The 20486-nt window shown below is 53.8% G+C and overlaps 2 protein-coding genes across 4 annotated transcripts in view; one reads left to right on the forward strand and one right to left on the reverse strand.

Moving 5' to 3' along the window:
- Positions 1 to 8271, forward strand: part of TJAP1 (tight junction associated protein 1) — a 40063-nt gene extending 31792 nt beyond the window's left edge. For 2 of the 3 annotated variants that reach the window (XM_058020973.1, XM_058020972.1), the window contains 4 exons: positions 461 to 490; positions 1725 to 1832; positions 2525 to 2608; positions 4282 to 8271. In XM_058020973.1, coding sequence (XP_057876956.1) covers positions 461 to 490; positions 1725 to 1832; positions 2525 to 2608; positions 4282 to 5598 — 1539 coding nt within the window. In that variant the 3' untranslated portion in view covers positions 5599 to 8271. The remainder of the gene's footprint in view (positions 1 to 460; positions 491 to 1724; positions 1833 to 2524; positions 2609 to 4281) is intronic. The other variant, XM_058020974.1, reaches the window with a different exon arrangement.
- A 1341-nt stretch (positions 8272 to 9612) lies between these two features.
- Positions 9613 to 15777, reverse strand: LRRC73 (leucine rich repeat containing 73). The gene is made up of 6 exons (XM_058020376.1): positions 15409 to 15777; positions 14782 to 14942; positions 13625 to 13747; positions 12340 to 12440; positions 11612 to 11795; positions 9613 to 10030 (listed from the first exon to the last, which is right to left on the reverse strand). Exons 1-6 carry the CDS (start codon positions 15678 to 15680, stop codon positions 9960 to 9962), a joined length of 912 nt encoding a protein of 303 aa, XP_057876359.1. The 5' UTR covers positions 15681 to 15777; the 3' UTR covers positions 9613 to 9959.
- Between the last annotated feature and the right edge of the window lie 4709 nt (positions 15778 to 20486).

Consider the following 20486-nt stretch of genomic DNA (forward strand, 5'->3'; position numbering starts at 1 on the left):
GTGAGTGCCCTATTAAGTCACTAGAGAGATGAGGTGGAAGAGACCAGTGTGTGTTAGGAGCAGGTGGGGGAAGGGGCCCTGTCTTTACCCAGCAGATGTGGCAGTGGGTGAGGGGTGAGATTCTGGCCATGATCATCTGCTCCCCATTTTGGCTGGTGTCATGAGTGGTTTTCTTGATTTACTGAGCCTGTACTTGGTCATGCACGAGAGCTTTGGTTCCTCACAACATAATTGCATGGTATTCCGTCATGTTGCTTCAGTCCCTCTCTGAGTGCCAGGGATGTGTCAGGGGTGGTCATCCTGGGAGGATGGGGGCAGTCAGAGCAGAGCCAATGTGCGTGTATGTCTGTTGTGTGCATTCATAACACTCATGGCTGTTTCTTTTCTCTCCCTCCCCCTCTCTTTCTCTTTCTCCTCCCCACGCTGCCGCTGGCACACTCTGGGCGCACTCACCTCTCAGGCCTCTCTCAGCCAAAGCTGGATTTTTGCAGTTGCGTCTTTTCGTTTGTGTGTTTTTCCTTTTTCCTCTTTACGTGTCTCAGCCTGTTGGTCTCATTGTCAATCCCACATACCCCATCTCAGATGGAGGGGCCCCAGCCCTCGTCCAGCCAAGGGCTCACCTGGTATCCAGCAGCTGCCCGCAGATGCAGCAGGTCCTAGCTTGCAGGGCTCCATCTTAAGAGTGTTTGACTCTGAGCCAGCTGGAGCATGACATGTTGGGAAGTGGTGCCCATAAGCTGCAGCACTGCATAAGGTGTGGATGGCTGTGAGCCTTGTTTGCTCCCTTTCCTTCCCCTTCTGAGCTGTGAGCAGGCAAGTCAAATAGCTGAGGTGCTGATTGCCTCTGTGTAGCCCAGGATGAGATTTCTGTGGTTCTAGAACTTGAATTTCTTGGGTTAATATTCACCACCAATTACTGGTTGTGCTAGTGCCTGGAGAGACTGCATACCAGTGAAGTACTGGCTCCCCTATCCGCTTGCCTCTTGCCGTGCTGTACCCGTGATGCACAGCTGGCCCTGCTGGTCACAGCCTCACAACACCCTTGGGCAGTTTGGAAGAACTTCTTGAGACAGCAACAGCTTGGTTGTTCTGAGCTGTTGTCCCCCTTTGCTGTTACATCTGAGTCTCTGGCAGCCCTGTACCTGAACTGTTAGGGAGTCTGAAGAGGCAAGGGTCCCTGCTTTATGGAGGACATCAGCTGAACTTCAAATGGAGCCACGAGTCCTTTTGCTTACTAGAGCAAGGCTTAAACTCTTGCGAGATGGTGCTTCCCCCTTTTGTCCATTCAGTATTGACTGTGTGATCTTTTCGGGCAGTATTCTTGTTTTGGTTTCCCCAGGAATGAGGACTGGGTGTCACAATCTCAGAGGTCTTTGCTTTCAGTGGCAGGTTGGGATTGATTGCTCAAAACCACTAGCTTTTTGTGAGGCACCATGGGAACCAGGGGCAGAGAGGAAACATGCTGGTGCTGCAAGAAGAGATACTGCATTGAGGAGGTTCTGACTCAACCTCTTGTCTCTGTAGCTAGCAGAGCAGCTGGTCCCATTTGGCTTCTGGAATCACCTTCCTTTGAAGAGGGTTGTCTCCCTTGTCTGTCTGTCTATCTGTCTGGAAGTTTTTTGTATCCCAGCTGAACATGTCATTGTGCTATGCTCGGGCTGAGGTGGGTGGTAAAGCCAGGTTCTGTGCTAGGAAGTTTTAAACCTGGTATTCTTGCATCCCAGATTAAAAAGGCAGAAATGGACCGCAAGACGCTGGACTGGGAGATTGTAGAGCTCACTAATAAATTGCTTGATGCCAAAACCACCATCAATAAGCTGGAGGAACTCAATGTAAGTGTTATTCTGCAAATGGCTGTGAAAGTGTGTGAGGTGTGGACTTTTCCTTTTGTTCAAAGTCATTAGTGTAAAGGAGCACATGAATGACTCCAGTGTGTATGGAAATGCAGGAGCTGTAGAGGATAGCGGACGGACAAACAGAGGAGGGTCTGAGGTGTAGAACAGGGAAGAATGGATCTTCAAGTTTGATGTATTTGCTCTTTTAAGCTTAGGGTTTGACTTGAGTCTGGGCTGTACCTAAGGAGGGGTCATTCACTGCAGAGCTGGGAGGGAGCTGATGCTTTTTCTACACCATTAATATAAAAGTTCCTAGATCCAGTGCTTGTCTCTATTAACTGCTCTCAACTCCTTCCAGTCTGTCTGCATCATTAGATATAGCTGAACTGTGGGATGGGAGAGAAAAGGTGGGATTTTGGGGATGGTTAAAATCCCCAGAGGGTGTGGGGCTTGGTACACTGACAAGAGGGTATGCCGGGAACAAGGACTGGAGTTGAAAGGGACACGGTGGCTGAGTTGCAAGAAAATACATAAAAGTATGGGGAGGAGGGAATGGCAGTGCCCTCATGAAGGATTCATCATATTCCTCTTCTGGCTTCTGTTCAAATGGTATCTGGTCAGTTGGTGCCTTTTTGGGTAAGAGTTTGGGTGAGTCTGACAGTGTTGCACACCTGTGCCCTCTGTTGCAGGAACGCTATCGACAGGACTGTAACCTTGCAGTACAGCTGCTCAAGTGTAACAAGTCGCACTTCAGGAACCACAAGTTTGCTGATGTGAGTAGCAATCCTGCTGAGGTGGGGAAGCAGGGCTCATGGGCTTTGACTGCATTTTGCTTTCTCCAGCTTTCTCCACAGGGCTGCTGGCCTCTCATCCTTCAGTCTCAGAGGTGGGGGGAGGTTCCTGTTCCCACTCCCACTGAGAAGGCAGCACAGAGCTTCTGCCAGCTCCTCTTTCATGAGAGCTTCATTTCACAGTTCAGCCAGGAGCTGTTATAAAAAGCACAATAACCTTGAACTTGATAGTCTGCTGGGTGCATGCTGGTAGCTGGCAGGAGGACAGACCTCTCTCTTGCTCTGCTCCATTCTTTTTTCTTCCTCTCCTGGCCACATGGAAGGGTCATACTGCTCATAAGAAGCAGCAGTAGTCTGACCCGATGACACTTACTCTCTGAGGAAAAAATGTGTGAGGGTTTTCTAGGCCCCCTGAGCAGGAGAAGCTGCTCAGAGGGCCTAGAAACTCACTGGCCCCTGTGGGGAGGGATGAGGGTGCAGGCAGCTCAGCTCATCCTGCTCTCATCTCCTTTCACATTAGTAGCATCAGTTCTTTGGTTGAAAGTATTGTCCAGGCCCTTAGCCCAGCTCGCTCTTTGCCATACCTCTAGTCTCTGTCCCTTCTTGTGTTCCTCTCAGCAAAACTACATGCTTGTCTTTTTTAAATTAGCAGGTGACCACTTTGTCACCCTCCCCCATTGTGTCTCAAATTAGCACTCTTGAGGTCAGTGTATCAGTTACTGCTGGGGTAACCTTGACCTCTCTCCCAGCTGTCCCCCCTCTCTGGAGCTTTTGAATTCTGCCCCCAAAGCGCTGTGTTCCACATGGCTGCCACTGGAGGGGGTTTGGTGCTGAGCAGCTGTGCACACAGCCTGCCTCACAGCCAGCTGTTGTTATGCAGTGTGCCCTGCATGCCCAGATGTGGGTGCAGTTTCCTTCTGGCTGTGATGGGACAGACCTCGCTTGGGGCTTGGGGACTGCCGCTCTCCGTGCTTCACTTGCCTGTGGTGACCCAGGTGAGGGCAGCTTGGCAGAGCAGTGGGGAGAGCCATAGTGCCCATTTGCAGGATGAGGGGTAGTGCTTACCCCCTGGTGAGACCCCAGTCCAACAACTTTGGTAATAAGCCCTGTGTTTGTCTGTCTGAAATGGAGAGAGTGAGGGGGGGGTGATGTGTTGGAGTTGGTAGGAACACAGGAAGGCATCGATCCTGGTCTGTGGGCAGGCTGCCAAGGCAACATGGCTGCAATTATGCATTCAGGGAGCACTGTGGATCTTGGCAGTGGGGGCTGTACAGTCACTTCAGTGCAACCACCCGCTGATTTTCCACAGATCAATAGGCCCCTTCCTAGCATGTGCTGGCTGGGCCTTTTCTCTGTGCTCACAGGCATGTGAGACTGAGCCCATGTGCTGTCTTTACCTGTTTGCTTTGCCACATGGGACCTGTGAACTGTGGCCTAGAAGCATGACTGCTGTGACAGCTGGAGAGCCTTGTAAGTCACTCATGGGGCAGGTTTGCTTTGAAAAAAGATACCCTTCTGAAGGCAAGGTAGGTGAATGTTAGGGTGAAGATAATGACTACAAAATACACACGTAGGTTGGTTGGAAAAGGCAGATTATATGAAACTAAATTACTTGCATAGCAGCCCCCTTCTAATGTAATTTTCCTTCTCCCTAGCTTCCCTATGAGCTGCAGGACATGGTGAATAAGCATTTGCACAGCGCACAGGAGTCTGCAGGCCCTGGCCAAGAGGCAGCCCACACCTTGGCTCCATCTGATGTTGTGCCCACCTCAGTCATCGCCAGAGTCTTGGAGAAACCAGAATCTCTGGTTCTGAATTCAGCCAAGTCTAGCAGTGGCAGCTGTCCCATGGCTGAGGATGTCTTTGTGCATGTGGACATGAGTGGAGCCCTTCCTGATGCCTGCAACAGTGCAGGGCAGGTGGGGAAGGAGGGAGGAGATGCAGGGAAACAGCAGAATGGTGGCTGCAAGCCACAGAGTAGTGTGGAAAGTGTGCCTGAGGAGGTGCCTGCCTTTGAGAAGCTAAGCCCATACCCTACTCCCTCACCTCCCCATCCTATGTACCCAGGGCGCAAAGTGATCGAGTTCTCTGAGGACAAGGTAAGGATCCCAAAGAACAGCCCCCTGCCCAACTGTACGTATGCTACACGCCAGGCCATCTCCCTCAGCCTGGTGCAGAGCGAAGATGAGAGCTGCGACAGGCATCGGACACTCCCCAACAGCCCCGCTTCCGAAGGGCACCGTTCAGCCTCCAGCTGTTCCTGCCAGCAGTCCCCCAAAGCGGCCAGGGCTCACGGCTCTTCCCAGAGCAGCCCGTTCAGCAGCCCTCCCCAAATCCCGAGCGCCTTTGCCAGCTCTGCCAGCTCTGAGGAGGACCTGCTGGCTAACTGGCAGCGAATGTTTGTGGATAAGGCACCCCCCACCTCGGAGCGAGTGCTGATGAACCGCACGGCTTTCAGCCGTGACACGGCCCCCGAGCTCCAGAAGAGGTTCAGCCGCTCCATGCAGGAGCTGGGTAGGGCAGCCTCAGCTTACTCGGATGGTGAGGAGTCTGCACAGAGCTGCAGCTGGACCGTGAGCCGCGACTCGAGCGTGGACACAGACAGCACCGAGTCCAGAGCCCGCAGGAGCCATTTCTCCTCAGACTATGGTACAGATTTCTCCCAGGATGAAGCCCAGAAGCTGTTGCTTGAAAGTGGTGGAGGCACTGCTGAGCCTGAAAGCCCCTCACCAGAGAAGCACAAGGACTATGTAGACCTTGGCTTGCCTGAGAGCCCAGCTGAGGAGAGAGAAATGCTGCTCCAGGGAAACAAGGAGAGCAGCCAAGGAGGTGTCCAAGAGGAAGGCGGAGAAGGCAGGGTCAAGCCTCCTTTCAGTCGGCCGCACCGCAGCCCCAAGAGGATGGGAGTGCACCACTTACATCGCAAAGACAGTCTGACACAAGCCCAGGAACAGGGCAACCTTCTCAGCTGAGGCACAGCAAGAAGCAGCCATGCTTAACGGAGCTGTGGAATGTTCCCATCAGTCCATCTGAGGGAGAAGCCTCCCTTAGTACCCTCCTCCCAAGGGAAATCTGCTCTGAGGTTTTATATTTATTCTCTTCTTTTGCTACCTGGAAGAGCTGGGATCTCCCTTCCCTGGCACCTCAGACCCTCAGTACAAGCACACACAGTGTGCAGAAGCACACCCACTGCCCCGACACACTCACAGCTCTCTTCACAGCCTCACACTGGTGCCTGTACCAGAGCTAGTTCTTGGTACCCCTTGTCCTGGTGCCTGTGCCTCTTTTTGCTCTCATCCCCCTTCCCACTCAGGTACCTGAGGCTCTGGGTGCTCTCTTGTTGTTCCCCTGCAGCTGCTCTGCTCTCTTTTAACTTGTGCCAATAGGGCAGAGTGCCTGTGTGGTGGTGTCTGATTCCCTGGGAGCCCCAGCGGCTGTGAGTGGGGCACGGGGACTCTCCCAGCAGATGGCTGTGTGCCGTGGGGATGAGCTGGGATTGCTTGTATCTCATTTTCCTCCTGGTTTTGTTTTCCCCAGCCACCCACTTGGTGGGTCTTCAGAATCTGCCTCTGCAGGTCGCTGTCGTGTGTCTCCATGGCTGGGCTCGGCACCTGGTCCCCACGGAAGCCATGCACAGGGGCTGGTGCTGTGCTGTGGGGCACGGGTGCTGCTTGCTGAGGTGGTTTGGGGAGGCAGTGCCTGCTGGGCTCTGGGGTTTGTGTTTGTGTGTCTCCTCCCTCACACCTCTTCCCCTGTTCTCTGTGCTGTTGTTTTGTTTGAACGGTGCTGATGCTTTGCTCTTGGGTGGGCTTCTTTCTTTCTTCCAAGCCTTTGGTTTTGGGGTGTATTGTGTTTTTTTTCCCCCACCCTGCATAAACAGACACAGCCGTTGGCAGCCGGTCTGATGCCTGCACTGAGGGTGTGTGGAGGAGTCGCAGCTATCAGAGCTGCACTTCCCTCTGATCCTGGCCTCCAGCCTGCAGAAACCCCTCCAGATTTAAGAACAAGGTTTTGCCCCAGGCAAGCAAGGCGTGAAGGATGCTACCGTATTTTCTGGGAAGGGCTTGGTGCAGGGCCAGCAGGGATGCGAGGGCAGCGTGCTGCAGAGCTGCTCCCTGCAGATGCACTACCTCATGGCTCGGCAGCAGCCCTTCACCAGGGCTCCTTGCACGGCCCCTTCTCTGGGGGCTCCGGGCTCTGGGGCCTCTCTGGGGCCTCCCTTCCTGGCTAGGGCTCTCTGTGTGTTTTTCCTAGCGTAGTGTGATACTGTGTGACTTTTCTTCTCAGTCTTGTGTGCTCAGTGTCTTGTTGCGGGGGGAGGGAAGGGGAGAGGTCTGTAGATGTAGGTTTTTTTTTTGAGGGCTTATAAAGCCTGGGCCTCCTGTTTTAATTTTGTCCTGTGCCCTTGTCTGTCTGGTGTTTCTTGGCTTCCATGGGAGTGCAGGGCAGAGAACAGCCCAGTTCCCTTCACCATAGCCCCTTCAACCCTGCCCTCAGCCTGCTGTCTGGTTTTTGAGTTGGGTTTGTGTTGTCCTCTCACCCTACAGCATGCAGGCTCTTCATTGGGCTGGAGGAGAGCATCCTTCTCTCCAGGAGGAAGCATCTGTTCATATGCTTGCATCAAGATTTGCAGCCTAGAGCTGTCTGGGGGCCTGCTCCCCTCCCCAAACCCTTGTCTCTGTAAAGGGCTTGCAGCTTGTAGCTGGGGCCAGCCAGGGCTTCAGCTTGGGCCTGGAGGCTCCAGGGCCAGTGAAGGGGAGCTGCAGGCCTCTCTGGCAAGCTGTGTAGGTTGTTTTATGTACCCTGGGCAGAGCTGCTGCCTTGTTTCCCACTCACCTTGTTTCCCACCTGGAACAGTTGTAGAGTTGGATGCCACCCTCTGGTGGGGAAGTGGGACTCAGTATTTCACTGCAGTGTTTTGCTGTGCAGACAGGCTGATAGTGGGAGCCTCCTCTGAGCCTGCAGAGTGTTAATCTCCCTGTCCCAGCTGTGGAGGGTCAGGGGGTTGTCCTTGTGTTTGCTGCCATCAGCCACTCCACTGCTGCATTTCTTTTGTTCTTCTGCAGCACTGCTGAGGGTTTGCATCTGCAGCAGCTGTCAGATCCTGCCTCACAGATGTCACCTGGGGTTGGCTGCTCACTGAGTGAGCTGCTCTGGCTCTGAGCCTGCTGGTGGCCTGCAGTGGGGGAGGCATTGCCCACCAAGGCTCAGCCCCATCTCCCCTGAATCCTGGCATGCTGGGCAGTGGACAGAACTCTTTTGCTGAGGCAGCTGCTGATGATGGTGCTGAACAGAGCTGGCTTCGCTCTGCTTTTGGTCAAGGTAGACTGAAAAGCAAAACAGTGGAGGGGAGGGGTGGCAAAGGTATGCCCACCACCTCACCAGACACTTGTGCTTTGCAGCATTAGGATGCTGGCAGAGCTTGAGGGGGACTGGTGGCCTCAAGCAGCAGCAGAGCCCTTTCTTGACCTGTGGGCATTGTGTCCTCTGCACTCCTGCCCACCTCCAGCAGTATTGGCTCTGGGGCCTTGAGCCCATCTGAGTTCCAGTGTCCCAACTCCAGACTGTTAATCTGTAACTAATGTGGGTTTTTTCTGAGATTTTCAAACTGATGTATATTTTAAGACCAGAAATAAACTATTTTAAAAGTAGATGGCAATGGCTTTATTGTACTTGGTAGTAACTAAGACCTGGACTTGAATGATACTGAGCATGTGAAGATGTAGAGCTAGCTACTCATGGTACAGTGTCCCAAGTTTGTTGAACTGTGCGTGCCACCCATTGTCTCGTCCAGGGAGAGCGATCCTGTGACCTGGTGCTGTAAGCACCCCTCAGTGTTACTTGGAAGATTCTGCTGACCCCATTTCACATAATTTGCTGGCTGTACTGGCTGGTCTGCCAACCTCCACATTCTCATCTAGCATAGGATAAGGTGTAGCTAATCCTTTTAATAGCTGTTGGTTTTCTTGGAGTCCCAGCTTTTGGAGTCGTCTGAGAGTACCACTTCACTTCAGAAACCACATACCATACCCCCTTGCTGGGTTCCTAAGAGGTTTATAATTCTAGATTCAGTATTTTGTGTGAGGAGGGGGGATTGGGGGTGACTGGACATACCCCAGTCAGGAAGCCTTCCAAACATGAGGCAGAGTGTTCCTGCAGGATGCTGATACAGACAATTGGAAGTGTTTCCTTTTCACGTTGAAGGGTGCTGCAGAGGTCACAGGGCTGTGATGAATTTTCCTCCGTTTCCCAAGTTAGCCTGTGCCTTTCTGAGCTGGCTACATGCAAGCCTAACACTAGAAAGAGTGTCTTGTTTCTTTGTCGCCGTAATTAATGATTTTATTCTTTGTTCCCTTGAGTAGCAGCTGCTACCACAATTTAATCTTCCAGCCTAATCTGAGCCTTGAAACACGATCTTCCTTGTCAGCAAGAGACGCCTGGCAAAGCACAGGCAGCGCAACCCACGGTGCTGCTGCGGGCTGAAGCCTTCACCAGGGTGTGCACGGCTGGTGTCAAGCTCCCTGCAGAGCTAGATTAGCCCAGCCCGCTTCCTCCTGGCCCGAGGGAGGGCCTGGGGGACAGAAAATTGGGCTGTCACCGACCTGTCCCCAGGGCCGACACCGAGTCAGGAGGCGCGGCAGAGCCGTGAGGTGGCGGGCGCGGGGCTGGCGCCCCCTGCCGGCGCTCCGGGCCCGCGGCTCCTGGCCGGGCCTGGCCTGGCCGGGCCCACAGCGCCTGCCCGCGCCTGGCACCTGCCGGTAGCTGTGGGCAGCTCCCAGACCCTGCCGGTAGCTGTGGGCAGCTCCCAGACCCTGCCGGTAGCTGTGGGCAGCTCCCAGACCCTGCCCGTCCCTGCCGGTAGCTGTCGAGCTGTCGGCACCCCCCAGACCCTGCCGCTCTCTGCCCGTACCAACTCCGTCCCGGCCCGTCCCTGCCGGCGCCCGCCCTCCCTGGGTCGCACAGTGGCGGAGGCGGACGCTGCCGAGTGGTGCCACACATCCGTGACCTTTATAAAAGTCTCACCGCGACAGCAGTACAAGCGATAGAAAGGACATCTCTTATACACATCTGAATAAATACAGCCAGCGCCCTGCGGGCGCAGCCGGGCGTGGGGGTGGCAGGGCGGCGTGAGCTACACATGCGGCGACGGGGACAATCACAAGCGGCCGACGAGGCGTGTGAGGACGCAGAGACGTGTGTGGAGACTCGCTCAGAGCCCAGGGAGGCATCGGCAGGAGGTGAGATGTGTGACGGGAGGGCTGGGGAGCCCAGCCGAGGCTGGGGCTGGCGGTGCACGGCGCTCTCCTCGGCAGAAGCAGGCAGGGTAGCCCAGCTACATTTCTGTTTCTGCTAAGAGGCTGTCACCGAGGCCTGATGTCATCAGGACCATCTGGGAGCTGGAATCTGTGTGGAGAGAGGGAGAGAACCATGAGCCGTTCGGGCTGCCGGAGAGCTCAGGGCTGTACTCCAGATCCAGAGGTGAGGATGAGGAATTAAAACACAGCAGGGTGGGAAGAAAACTGCTGAGAGAAGTGGGAGATTAAGTAGGAGCTAGGCCTGCTCAGAATCGATTTTTGGGGAGAGGGAGAAAGCACACACAGCAGCAAAATGCCAGAGGAACATCAGGTCTGAGTACCCCCGACACGCAGGTGATCCTGGTTGCGCTGGCCCAGCCGTGCCCTCACCCAACCCTGCCCAGGCCTTTGAATCTCATCAAGTGTTTCTCAGCAGAGAGACAGTGTCCAGGTGGGGCAGGCTTCAGGCTGTGAGCCGGCCAACACCACACAGGGTGGTGGTGTTGCCTTCCCAAGAGCAGGGAATGCTGTGGGCAATCAGCCATGCTACAGCAGCAGAGGCCTGGAAATACTGACTTTCTGCACTGCATGAATGGAGGGTTTGTGCAGCCCTCCCCTGCCTGCCTCGGGGAGGTGAGGGCAGCTTGCTGGCTCTGCCATGGCTCAGAGCCACAGCCAGGAACACTGCGACTCTCCCCACAGCAAGTGAATCAACTGCAAGGAGAATGGGCCTGCATAGCAACTAAGAAACTTAGCAGGGTACCAGTTTCCCATCCTTTTGAAAGCTGAAAGCTTTTTGAAACTGAAAAAAACCCCTGTTTTTTCCTGGGTGGAAGGGAGATCTCTTGTAGCAGTCCTGCACATTCAAAACTGCTGCAGGGGAATCTCTATTTCAGGAATCAATTTCTGTAAGCAAGATCCAAAACTTGGCCAAACTGTCACTAAATTATGGGTTTAATAGATGAGGATCCAGATGTTTTGAGGCTCAAGGATTGGTTGTGCTTGTCTACTGGTAGTCTGATATGAGAATTGTGAGGGGTGAAGGACAAATGAAGGTAAAAAAAAGCAAACCCTCAAACCAGCTGGATCACAAGGTAGGCATGACAAAATACAGTACCATATAGGCAAACTACACAGAACAGGCTAGTGCTATCTCTGTAATACACCTTTTTTCTATTAGAAGCAACAGACAGACAGTGGCACCTGGCTAACCCTTCACATGTTTGGGATGTAGAGATAGGAACAGCTGATGCTGTGCGGATTGCAAAGAGGTTCTGGAAACAGTGAGGAATGACACAAGTTTTGGCTAGGATATCTGGCAAAGGCTCCCAAGATCTTTAATATTCCTGCCCTTGAGTTTTAAGACTTTGAGATCTTGTTCTGCAGCATCAGGAAAAAGCCTCAGAGGTACCATTTCCACTCTTTGCAGCAGCCGCATTGTCCTTGGAGGCTGCCTTTCCTCCTGTGAGGAGAGAGGCGCAGCCAACGCTGGTTAACATGAAGGTCATGCCTGGAGGTGGATGTATTCCATGGAGGTTGTATGTATTCCATGGAGATTTTATGTGTTCCAGTTCATGGGGAAAAGGGACAGATGCATTCACCAACCCCACTGCAAGAGGCCAGTGCCACTGGAAACACCCGACACCTCAGGAGCCCCTCAGCTCCTGCCCCCCACTCCCAGAGCTCTTACTGTTCTGGCAGATCCAGGGATTCTTCTCCCTGGCTGTGACTTCGTGGACCTCTGTCTCCTCCTCTTCCTCGCCCTCTGAGAGAAGATCAGAGATCTGCTGCTGCAGCTCAGGACTAATGTTGTTCTCTGCCAGGATGAGTGTCCGTAGGGCTGTGGGGTAATTCTCTACCATGTCCAGCAAGGTCTAGGGGGAGAGTAAGATAAGAAGGCTGACAAGCATCACAAGGGCTGAGTAGAAAGTGTCAGTACTTTGTCTCCCTGTGAATTCCAGCCCTCCTCTCCTTGCTTCTGCCTTCCCTTGACCTCCCTCCATCAGGCTTTATGAGAGACTGAAGACTTCCCATCTTCCTGTGGGAAGAGCTGAGTTTGGATTTTCTGGCTTTATCTAAAGAAGAAGGGACTGCTCTACACTGTTGCTGTCACGCATCCAGGTCCATTCCCTCTTACCACTAGAAGCTGGAGATCTGAGAGTCTGTGCAACTGAGCCTTGGCCTGTGTTTGTCCATAGAGATTTAGTTCTGATTCTCAGCCAAAATTCCAACCTAATTTCTTCCAAGAAAAGAGCCAGGGGAAAGCAAGAACACCCCTGGGTGCAGGGAGGGGAGAGGGTGCGTGTGGACTCCAGGGTGTGGTTGGAGGCAGGTGCGAGTCCTGGGGCCTCTGCAGACACCCCAGCCCTGGGCCCTTGAGGTGCTGGTGATGCTGTAGGGTAACTGTGAATTGCTCACCTGAGCTGACTGGTTGGTAAGTCCTGTTCCCTCCAAGTCCAGCACTTCGAGGGTTCGGCTGGAGGCCACAGCCACAGCGAGCATCCCGGCTACCTGGTCACCTGTGGGAGGAGCACAGCAGGGCTGTCAGCAGAGCCTGCCTCCCCTCTGTAATGCCACATGCCCTCATGCGCCTGAGGCTGCCATGGGAACTTCCTCTGAGTATTTCTGCCATCAGACAACCTTCCAAATCTGTTACCTCATGGTGGGAAAAAAGCTGTTAACGGAGAAAAGGGACAAGGAAAGGTGTGCCATTTTGTGGTTATGGGAGCAGTCACTGATTATCAGGGGAACACTGAGATTGGTTTATTCCCCAAAGAACCATATCTCCCCAAATCTCCTTCCTACTCAAGGAAGGAAGGGCCTTTAACAGTCCCTGGCAGGGCATCCCAGACACAGAATAGGAGCTGAATACTTCAGTCTAGGAAAAGGCTGGAGTCAGACAGAGGACTCTGCACCAGCTGGCAGACTGGCTCCCTGGAAAGGGGGTAGACTTTGATGGGGGATGCAGCAGGATGAGGAGCATTGAAAATTGATGTTGGTGAAGAGACAAGACTCCAGAATGTGTTCTGTACATTCTCTGTCGAGTGTCAAGATGCCATACAACTGTGACACCTTCTCTTGGAACAAAACCCAGCCTGCTGTCAAGTAACACCTGGGGCTTTTTCTGTCCAAGAGGAGGTACCTGGTCAGAGAAGAGGGCCTGGGGGAGGCTCTGCTGGCAGACAGGTTGAGGAGGGGAGTGTCATCCTGATGCTCAGGCATGGCCCGATCTCCTCCTCACCACCTTGCAGCAGAGCAGGAGAGAGTTTGTTTCTATGGCAACGAGTGCCAGGCTCTCCTCCTCCTCCTCCCTGCTCCCCCAGGAAGATGAAGGGGGGAGCGCGGGGACATTCTGCATCTGCCAAGCCAGCTTCAGCACCCGGGGCTTCAGGGAAAAGGGAGACATGGAGGGTCAAACGTGACGACAAAGGTGGTGGAGTGGGCAAGGCACAGCCTCCTTTCTGCACCTCCCTGCAGGGCATGTGGCCACCTCATACGAGCAGAGCAGTGACTGTGGCTTCTCCTAGAGCTGAAGGTGCCTGGCAGGGTGAACTTGCTGCTGGGGAATGGTGGGCACCTATGCAAGGAGCTGCCCCATCCTGCTCTACCACCTTTCCAGAGCTTGCTCCCTGGCCCCCCACTGGTGCAGGTCTCACAAACGCTGAGAGGCAGGAGTGCTCCTCCTCCCCGGCCCCCAGCTTACCTAGGGGGTTGTAGTCCAGGTTCAGCACACGGAGCTGTGAGCTGTGAGCCACTGCAATGGCCAGGCGTCCCCAGCCTTTACTTGTGATGCCTGGGTTGGCGCTCAGTGTTAGTTCTTTGAGGCCTGGAGAAGAGAGGGAAGCCAAACCAGAGCTTTAGGGTCCCCAAAGCAGTCACAGGAGGACTTGTTCAGCTCACCAGAAGAGCTTTGGGTTGTGTCCTCTGTACTCTGTAGGGCTGAAGGGCTTGGTTTGCTCTGACAACTGTCATGACATATTTCAGTGATCAGTGAAATATTTCACTGCCTTCAGCTGTGGCCCTTCATCTAACTGTGCTGCAACTGCCCCATTTATCTGCCCTCCCAACCTGCATCCTGCTTACCCTAAATAGCAAACACAATGGAAACCAAGGGGTGTGTGAGACAACTGACTGGGCAAAGAAGGTGGCAGGAGGTGACAGGCTGGAGAGAGGATAACAGGGACAGTAGGCTCCAAAGCCTGCACCTCAGAGGGGTGGCCAGCAGAGATAACAGCATCAGTGGCATTGTGCACACACAGAGGAGGAGGTGCTGGGAAAAGGTGGAAAGCACTTTGGAGAGTCAGAAGGAAGGAGTGGTATTACCTCAGCACATGCCAGCTCTCAGCTTGAGTGGGTCACTGACCTCACACCACCAAAGATCATTCCCTGCTAAGACCTGAGTCTTGGCTGTGACCATGCAACTGCACACTCATGGAATGCACCACAAACAGGGACAACTCCCAGGCCCTGATAATAAAGCTAGGTGCTGAGGTAGGGGCACACAGTATATTTATCTACAGTGATTATCAACACACAAATGCAAAATAATAAATTTCAAGTCCAAGCTGTCCTCTCCTCCAGTTTCAAATGCTGCTGACATGAACCAGAAGCAACCTGTTAGTCCCTGAGCTCCAAATTGCCAGCAGGACAGATCAGTAGCAGAAAGTCCAAACCTGCCCAAGGGAACCACTCATCTATTGCTTGGCTTATCTGCTTTTCTTAAGTTAGGGGAAAGAAATCCTTAGCCCTGGGAAACCATAGAGCCTGCCTCCTCTAGGGCTGAGGATTTAGCGCTGCATACATCTGACCTATGTGAAAGCTCCACCAGTCATTGAGCAGCCCACAGCCCCTGGTGCTTACCAGACTTGGCCCCATCAGGCGGCAGGAGCCCACAGATAAGGTTGATGCCTTCATCACCCAGCATGCAGTCTCCTAGATCCAGAGCCACCAGCGAGGGGTGGATGGAGAGAGCAGGGTTGAGGAGGGCCAAGCCTGCATCTGTCAGGGGACTCCCATGGAGGCTGTGCAGGTAAAAGGGAAAATTACTACGGAGCCTTCTTCCTCGGGGCTAACTAACCTGACAGGGAGGAAGAAGCAGACAAAATGAGGTGGATGACAAATACTAACCCCGAGTGGGCAAAGAGCTTTGGAAAGCCTCTGTCGCTAGGCTGGGCTGGCCGCTACGGTGGCCCTTCTCTCCCGGCCGGGACGAGGGGCGCAGGGGATGCCAGCGTTGTAGGGGCAGCCCCACACGGGCCTGGAGGACCGAGACTGAGGCGGGGCCGTGCCCAGCCGGCGGGGGCAGAGGTGGCTCCCTCCCAGCCAGGTGACGGGCAGGGGCTTATCCTCCGCAGCATCAAGGGCATTTTCCCTCCGACAAGACTCAAATTCAGGGACTGGCCCCGAGCTGATAGTCCCCCGAAAGAGCCGTCCCCGCCCGGGAGAGGACCGGGACGCCCTCGGCAGCCCCCGCCGCACTGTACTCACAAGAGGGACTGAACGGAGCGGTTCGTCTTCAGGGCCTCGGCCAGCTGCTTGACGCGGTTGATGTTGGAGACGATGCCCAGGTTGAGGTTGAGCTGGGCGAGGGAGCGAGACTCGGCCACCCCGCGGCAGACGTGCCCGAAGTCCCGCTCGGAGAGCTGGCAGCCCCGCAGCGACAGCAGCCGCACCGAGTTCTCCCGCAGGCTCTCGCAGATGTCTCGGATCTCCGCCCCCGACAGCGTCTCCCCGGAGATCTGGATAGACCCCGGCAGCATCTTCCCCCGGCTCGGAGCGCCGCCGATCCCGGGGCCGCGCAGCCCGGGGCAGAGCCGGGGGAGAGCCGCGCTGCGCGCTGCGGGCCGGGGCGGGCAACGCCGCCGCTGCTGCCGCCGCCGCTGCCGGGCAGTCCCGGCCCGGCCCACCGCGGCCCCGGGGGCGGCACCGCGCTGCCTCACCGGCGGCCGCCGGGCCGCCCCGCTCCTCCCGGCGGCGCGGTGTGACCCAGGGCAGCCATCGGCGGGGCTGATCCGCACCGGGACGCAGGGTCGCGCCGCCCCGCAGCGCCGGGCGGGGGCCGGGCAGTGCCGCTGGGCCCGCCCCGCTCCGCCCGCACCTGCCGGGCCGCCCCTCCCCGCCTTCCCCGACCGCCGCTCCGGGCCCTCCTCCCCGCCCGGCCAGCACCTCCCCGCGCAACGCAGCAGGCGTGGAGGGAGGTCCGGCATCCCTCATCCCACCCCGGCATGCCGGGCCCCGACGCCGCTCAAAGCCTGCGAGGGGCGACGGCAGCGCCCGCTGGCACCTGCCCGCTGCCCTGAGGAGATGGCGGGGCCAGGGCCGGCCGGGCTGGGTCCCCGACACTAGGGGTGCAGGAGGGGAGGGAGGGTGTAAGATGCACCTGGGAAAGGCTCTCCATGCCAGCCCTGCTCCCACCTGAGGAAAGGGGCCCAAGCCATTGGTGCCCTCTGGGTGCTTGGTCCGAGAAACTGTGGTGTTCCACGGCTTCAGTTGCTTTTAATACTTAAACTCACTAAACCTGAATCCTTGAACCATGACTTAGTGGCGAGGTCAGTCTGATCTGCTCCTCATGGCCCAGAGCGTGCAAGAGCCAGTGCTTGGAGGCAGCTGCCTGGAGGTGAAAGTTGGGAGGGCTGGGGAAGGGCCACAAACTTCCTTATCTCTGAGCACACAGCCTCTGCCCTCAGCCTGACCTGAGAGATATGGGGCACACCCCACCTCCTGCTAATTCACAGGTATGGATCACAGGGATTTGTCCCCTCTCTCCCCATTGAGTAATCCTGTACTTGGAGAGAAATAGGAAGCAGGGCCCCTGCGTTTTCAACTTCACTGAGCTGAAAAAGGAAGGCAGTGATGTGGAAATTAGGTTAAACCGCCTAAGTAGGCAGCTTTCTGCACGTAACTAATCTGGCTGCTGCATATAGCAGTGCTCAAATGAATTCCAGCCCAGTGGGTAACACTGGGACAAAACCAGGCTCCTTTGCTTGGTTTGCAGGCCAGGGCCCAGGAGAGGGGATGGAAAGGGAAGAGAAAAATAGGGTGTGGAGGGGGATATGGAGCACTTCTCCTCCATTGAAATGGAGGAGCAGATCGCCTGAGCTGAGGATGCATGTTAGGTCCTGGCTAGGTAAGGGGAGCAACAGCTTTAAGACTTCGGCTTAAACTCCCAGTGTGGGTATCACCACACCCTTTGAGCAATCCATGGCTGCTCTCTGGAGTACCTACACACACAGCCTCCTCTTTCCTTCCCTGTTGCACAGAGATGCGTGACCTTGATCCTGTTCTGCAAGATACACCAAGAACAGACCACTGGCCTCGCAATTCATCTGCTGCAATACAAGCAGCAGCTGCAAGCATCCAGACGTGGTTATGTGGTGCTGTGGCTTTCAGAAAAGGAGCAGCTCATCCCTGAGGTCACATTAAAAGACCCACGTGAGAATGCGATCCTATGTATTGCAGGACGGTGAGGGACAGAATACTGGGTTTCAGAGTTACAGGCACGGGTAGCCAAGAAAATCCCAGCTGCTGCTACTGCATGCAGGTCAGCTAGAAGGCTACACTCAGACTCACCTCTCAATTACCTCCAGGCACTACTCAACCCACGCTTTTTGAAACAGACTATTATTAGAGAGGTGCTCGGAGGAGAGCCCCTGGGACATGTCCCACTTCCATTGCAGCAGCAGTCCTGAAACATTGATGAAGATGCTCTAGTGCCTCTTCACTGCCTGTTGTCGGGAGCCAGAGCACATTGAGGAGACAAGTATCCCACCTACTTTATGCTCAGTTCATTGAAAAAGTGGCACAGGAGCTAATGGTCCAAAGCTTTGGCTCACCAAACCTAATGCAGGGCTATGCAGAGGGGACTTTGGCAATGCTATTTTGTGTAGAATAGGTGTTTCTTCCTTGTCACGTGCAGTTAGCCAGCAGGTATGAGGAAGGTCATTTATTGTTTACCTACTGGTGGCAGAAAGAGTGATGGCATTGAGTTAACACATAAACAGAGAAAAACAGTGGATGAACAGCAACTACAATGAGAGTACACAGGAAAACAAATGGGAGTAGAAAGAGCCTACCTGTAATCCAAAATCACAACTAAGGTGACCATTAGTGCAACAAGGATAGACTGTAAGAAGAGTTGGACACTCAGCTACTGCATAGGAGGAGGTCATAGATGCTTTAATATTAATTTTCAGCTTTAATATACAGCTTTCTCTTTCTAATCTGACAGCTTTATATGTTCGTTCCATATTTAATAAAGAGGGGCTTACACAGAGCTACCTTTACCTCAAAAGGGGGAAATGATGAGTGGGTTATTTCAGATTTGCTGCAAGGGAGAAGGGCAAAAATTATTTGAGATTTGCTGCAAGAGCTGTGGCAGGAAACAAAGACAGAGGTAGTATTGCACGATAGGGTGGTAAGGCTTGTTCTGCTAACTAGAGGACTTGAGTAAGCACTGAGATGCCCTCCCACAAGGACTTCATTAGGCCTGCCTGCTCAGCATGCTCCCTGCAACTGCAGCATGCATGCATTTCTCTGAAAAAACATGTCCTTCTCTGTCAGTGAAAGGCGATGCTGAAGCTCTCAGCTGAGCACTGAATTTCTGGCAGTAAAGAACAGTTCAGCTTCCAGCTGCTGCTGCACAAAGAATTAATCAGGGCTGAAGAACTGGAGCAGAGCAAGCCCCACAGGTTCCAAGAGGGTGGCTGGTTGTCACCCTGATCATGTCCCCAGCTGACACAACACACAAGCTGCTCAGGGGAAGCATGAGGAGTTTACTCACTGCTCCCTGTGCTTTGAGTGAAAACACAGGGCACAGCTTCACCCCTCTGGTTCAGCTGAGTGTCTCAGTGCAGGAGGGAGCACAGCTGTTCTCCAATTGTGTCATAAATCAGCATTGGTACAAGTTTGGTGCAGAATGTTTTTTTTTCCTCAGCTGAACTTACTCCAGTGGCAATTGTCTCTTTCTCCTTTCCTTCCCCCCTGCCAGTACTTCCAGAGTTTGTACCGACAGAAATGGATCCATTCTAGGCTGCCAGGGCAAGAATTTGGAATTAGAAACAAACCTCCCATGGAGATATAAAGAGGGAAATACCAGAAGCAGCATTACAAACTATCATTTCCATTTTGTTAAGTTTTGAATTAATAGAAATTCTAGGAGCTTAAAGTGGTTCAATTGGTCCAAAAAACCCCATGGAGACTACTAGCCAAAATAAGTAACAATTCCCCCAGGTAGCTTGCTCTGAATGCTGTTCTTCAGCAAAAATGTTTCCCAAAGAAGGGGGCCAGCAGGGGAGAAGAGAGTGAGGGAACCTGTCTGTTACATGTGTCACTGTCAGCTGAGACGTTTTTTGCTCTTGAAAGGGGAACAAATTATGAACGTGGGAATAAGCAAATAGTGGAAAGTAAGTCTGTGACTGAAAATAATCAAGTCCTGTCCAGTGACATTTTTTTCAACTGAAGCAGATGAAAAACCTGATTACAGTAGCTGGCACTGTCTTCCTCTCTTTCACTGCACCTTGGCACTAGTCTGAATGCCACTACAGCTGCATCCTCTCCCATTAATATCAACAAGGGACCAAACAGTGCAGTTCTGACATACTGCCTTGTGCACTTGTGGGCACACCAGGAAAGGGCCACATCCTGGGTTTTTTCTGCCTGAGTTTAAAGATGACCTTCTCTGAGGGGTGGCTCCTCTGCCCCAGACATCCAGAGCCACAGGGAGAGAAAAGATGAAAGCAGACCAGTAGAAGTTTGGGCAATGAGGGAAGGCTGAACTACTCAGTTGTGAGTTACTGCAGTGCAGGTAAGCCTAGACTGGGCTGCTCTGCTTACCCATCCTTACTGGAGATTTCCTGCATCAATACACTGGTGATTAATATGGCCACTCTATTTCCATTACACACTCTGCTACTTCTCCTTTGTTAAATGGAAACACCAGAGAAAAGCTTGCCAGAGACTCTCAAGGCCCCAAGAGTCCTTTCAAACAAAGGCCTAGACTCAGCTTGAAAAGCCAGGCAGTGCACAGAAGAATGGGTGTCTGGGGAACAGAATGCCACTCCTGCCCAGAGGTGACAGTCCCATGGCTGGGAGACATGAGGGCCAGCACCACAAGGGTGGGCTGAACTGGCCTCCTTATAGAAATATCCACTGAAAACCATGCACAAACGTGCTGCCCTGCATGTCCCACAGAGCAACATGGCAGAAGGGTGGCAGGAACAAAGGCATGGGGACAGATACATTCCTGACATCCAGAGCAGAAGGAATGCTGAGGTGAGATAGCAGCTTGGACCAAGTGAAGAGAGAGGGAGCAGTAGGGAACATGACAAGAAAGAGCATGTGGTTAAACACTGTGCTGTTCCTGAAAACCACCAGAGAAAGTGAAGTTCCTGTGCCTTTTGAACTACTATGCCTTTGAAAAAGGTGCCCAAAACAGGACATGTATCACATAACATTTGAAGAAGGACAGCAGAAAACTGCAAAGAATCCTGCTTTGAGTCTAGGACAGGACAGATGAAGGCACAGAGACCCGAACACCATGCTCCAAATTAGACAAGCAGGCTCAAGCA

The sequence above is a fragment of the Melospiza georgiana genome, chromosome 3 (assembly GCF_028018845.1).
Source record: "Melospiza georgiana isolate bMelGeo1 chromosome 3, bMelGeo1.pri, whole genome shotgun sequence".
Taxonomy (NCBI): domain Eukaryota; kingdom Metazoa; phylum Chordata; class Aves; order Passeriformes; family Passerellidae; genus Melospiza; species Melospiza georgiana.

Coding starts and splice junctions, on each gene's coding strand:
- LRRC73 (XM_058020376.1), bottom strand. CDS start 15,680: ATGCTGCCGGGGTCTATCCAGATCTCCGGGGAGACGCTGTCGGGGGCG. Junction 13,748..14,781: donor GCCTGATGGGGCCAAGTCTG/GTAAGCACCAGG, acceptor TCTCTTCTCCAG/GCCTCAAAGAACTAACACTG. Junction 10,031..11,611: donor TCCCTGGATCTGCCAGAACA/GTAAGAGCTCTG, acceptor CTCTCCACACAG/ATTCCAGCTCCCAGATGGTC.